The sequence below is a fragment of the Lycium ferocissimum genome, chromosome 7, assembly GCF_029784015.1.
Source record: "Lycium ferocissimum isolate CSIRO_LF1 chromosome 7, AGI_CSIRO_Lferr_CH_V1, whole genome shotgun sequence".
Classification (NCBI taxonomy): domain Eukaryota; kingdom Viridiplantae; phylum Streptophyta; class Magnoliopsida; order Solanales; family Solanaceae; genus Lycium; species Lycium ferocissimum.
This window is the reverse complement of record NC_081348.1, coordinates 4,154,870-4,158,378: the sequence shown is the minus strand read 5'-3', so window position 1 is coordinate 4,158,378 and position 3,509 is coordinate 4,154,870. Positions and strand designations below refer to the sequence as shown.

The window sequence follows — 3,509 nt, the reverse complement described above, 5'->3', positions numbered from 1 at the left end:
GAAGAAAAACTGTAGAACCTGAAAATGAAGCGTACTCGGAGGAGAATAATGATGTGTATAGTGTCGAGGAAGGTGAAAGATATGATCCCCATGTTTTTGAGGAGTCTGGTAGTGATGAAAATGCTGATCCCTTGTCGGTGCCATATTGTGCAAGGACAATTGACGTCGACAAGTATGATCTGATTAATTGGCTGGATGATTACGTATCGTTTCCAGCAAAAGTTTCGGTTAGGAGTAGGCTGACATTGCTTGCTGATTTTAAAACATTGATAAAAGATCATAAACTTAGGAAAATGTTCAGGCATTCCTGTTTTGGTCACTTAAGAAAAATATCAAAACACTTCAATAGATTCAATGGAATGTTGGTGCACTATACTGTTCTTCGTCATGTGGTTCATAAGAGAAGGGCGAGATGTGGTTCTTGGTGAATGACAAGCTAGTATGTTTTGGATTGAATGAGTTTACTTTGATCATTGGTCTAAACTGTGGATCATATCCCACCCGAACTAGAGAGGAAAGGGCACTTAAGAAAGGGGCAGCATTCTGCAAAAAAGTTTCTCGCGATAGAAAGATTTCTGCAGAAAAGCTGTTGACGGTGATTAGAGGGCCTAGGCTGACCAAAGAGGAAAAGCTCAAATGTTGTCTAGTGTGGTTTCTGCACACAATATTGCTTGCCAAAGATGTGTCGAGGGGTGTGGATCATGACACGATAAAAATGGCAGACGATTTGGAGTTCTTCAGTAGCTATCCTTGGGGAAAGGAATCATTTGAACTCACTCTGGACTACTTGAAGAAGAACATAGACATTACCAAGCACCACCAAGTGCACCCGGCGAAAAGGGTTGCATCATATGCTCTCTATGGCTTCCCCTGGGCATTCATGGTAAATATTATAGACCACTGGTGCAGTAGAGTATAGACTGTGTCTTGTTTATTTTTCACTCAGTTTTTATTTATGTGATTACAGGTCTGGGCATATGAAGCTTTTCTTGCACTTCGAAGGAATGCTGGGAAATCAGAGGAGGTTCTTTTCCCTATTCCTATGATTCTTAGGTGGCACACTAAGAAAATGGAGCGATTCGCTGAAGGAGATCCATTTAAGAGAGCTGGAGTTATCGAGGTATAAATTTGGAGTCTATTATTAATTTTTTGGCAAAAAGATAAGCTTAATGTTAATGTTTTCTTTATTTGTAGATGGCACACCCTTACCTCATCCCTACAGTGCGTGAGTTGGAGCAGGATTACATGAAAAATCTGCTGCCATATGATGATGAAAATAATGACCCAATCATTGATGAGTTGGAGCGTGAACTTGAAGGTGTGACTGTTTTGATTACACCAAAAAATTCCTCAAAGGCTTCTAGTAGGAAGGGGAGGGAGTCCATGGAGCATTTTGATGAGGACTATACTCAAGAGGCTGGGGATAATCATTCGGAAGATCTCGGTGGTAATTCAGCTGCAAAAGATAATGTTGGTGTTGGGACATCTATGGGTCGTGCTACACCAAGTGGGCAGGTGGAGCATGAGCAACTGAAGCAGCGTGTGGATAAGATTGAGGAGTCTTTGAAGGTTCTTGTCGCTTATGTTGAGGGGGAAAGAATTAGAAAGAGCGAGAAGGCGAAGAAGAAGAAGGAGACTTTCAATGAAGCTGCTAGTGAGGTTGCTGTTGATGTTGATCAGCCAATTGCTTGACATGTCGATGTGCCAAATGCTCAAGATCTCCCTGCCGTTGTGTCTGCTACTGAAGTCGAGAAGGAGTCTGCTGCTGAAGTTGCGAATGAAAAAGAAGTCCCTGCTGCTGAAGTCGAGATCCCTACTGCTGAAGGAGAGAAGGATAAAGAAGTCCCTAATGATGAAGCTGAGAATGAAAAAGAAGTCCCTGATGATGAAGCTAATGTTGAGTTTGACGCTGACAAAGTTGTGTCGATTGTTGTCGAGGAAATTAATTTGGGTGTGGTGGATGATAACAATTAATTTATGTGTAGTGGATGATAACAAACAATTTATTGCTTAGTTTTAACTGTTTTTTACTTTAACAAACAATTTATGACAACTGTATTGTTGCCTTGTGAATTTGGACGGGCAAATTTTTGTAAGTGGTAATTTATGACAAGGTTATTAACTGTGTTGTTGCTCTGTGGATTTGAATGTGTTTTTTTTTTTATTATAGAACTGTGTTGTTGCTCTGTGGATTTGAATGTGTTTTTTTTTTATTATAGACTTGAGTTAATCTTTATGATTATCGACTGTGAGTATGTATTGAATGTTTATTATAGACGTGATTATTATTGTAGACCATGACTAAGATTTATGTGCAAACTCATATAAATAAAATTTGCTTCATATTCTTAATAATTCATCATACATCTGAAGTCCAAATAGCAGTTGATATATAAACCAGGCCACTATTTGCCTAAAAAGGCTATAATTAAATAAGATAAAATAAATAAAAAGACTCTATGCTATTTTAACACTATATTAACACTTGAGTACATCATATTAGAGTCTCCATCCATTATACACATGATTCAAAGATCTTTAGAACAAGTAATGGTTCTTAATCATCAAATATTTGCCTAAAAAAGCTATAATAAAATAAAATAAAATAAATAAAAAGACTCGATGCTATTTTAACACTATATTAACACTCGATTACATCATATTAGAGTCCCCATCCATTATACACATGATCCAAAGATCTTTAGAACAAGTAATGGTCCTTAATCATCAAATATTTGCCTAAAAATGCTATAATTAAATTAAATTAAATAAATAAAAAGACTCGATGCTATTTTAACACTGTATTAACACTTTATTACATCATATTAGAGTCCCCATACATTATACACATGATCCAAAGATCTTTAGAACAAGTAATGGTTCTCCTTGGAACAAGGTTGTGCTTTGAGATTATTGTCAGACTTATTGGATAGTAGTGTTATGATTACCATTACTTGTTCTAAAGATTTTTGAATCATGTGTATAATGGATGGAGACTCTAATATGATGTAATCAAGTGTTAATATAGTGTTAAAATAGCATCGAGTCTTTTTATTTATTTTATTTTATTTTATTATGGCTTTTTAGGCAAATATTTGATGATTAAGGACTATTACTTGTTCTAAAGATCTTTGGATCAAGTGTATAATGAATGGAGACTTTAATATGATGTAATCAAGTGTTAATTGTTACACCTCGCATTTTGCACATTTGAGTATTTCGAACTAATGGCGGGAAGTTAAGGACGAGCTACATTTTCGGTTTCGTTTGAATGCGCATTTAATATTAGTGGCATGGAATATTAAGGGCAAACTTGAAAATTGGAAATTGTTATGCATGACTTGTGGAAAAAGATTCAAGGTGGACTATGGCCCACATGGGTGTAAAATACATGTGATAAAAGATGACTAAGTAGCATGTAATTCATCTTTTGTGCTTAAGGAAATTTCTAGAAAATTGAAGAAAGATTTGGAGGGAAAAGAAAAGAAAAAAAAAAAAAAAAAAAAAAG

At 35.9% G+C, this 3,509-nt stretch overlaps 1 protein-coding gene across 1 annotated transcript; it reads left to right on the top strand.

The window, feature by feature from the left end:
* The first annotated feature begins 628 nt into the window (after window positions 1-628).
* Window positions 629-2,111, top strand: LOC132062469 (uncharacterized). The gene is made up of 3 exons (XM_059455035.1): window positions 629-883; window positions 968-1,120; window positions 1,195-2,111. Exons 1-3 carry the CDS (start codon window positions 716-718, stop codon window positions 1,690-1,692), a joined length of 819 nt encoding a protein of 272 aa, XP_059311018.1. The 5' UTR covers window positions 629-715; the 3' UTR covers window positions 1,693-2,111.
* The last annotated feature ends 1,398 nt before the right edge of the window (window positions 2,112-3,509 follow it).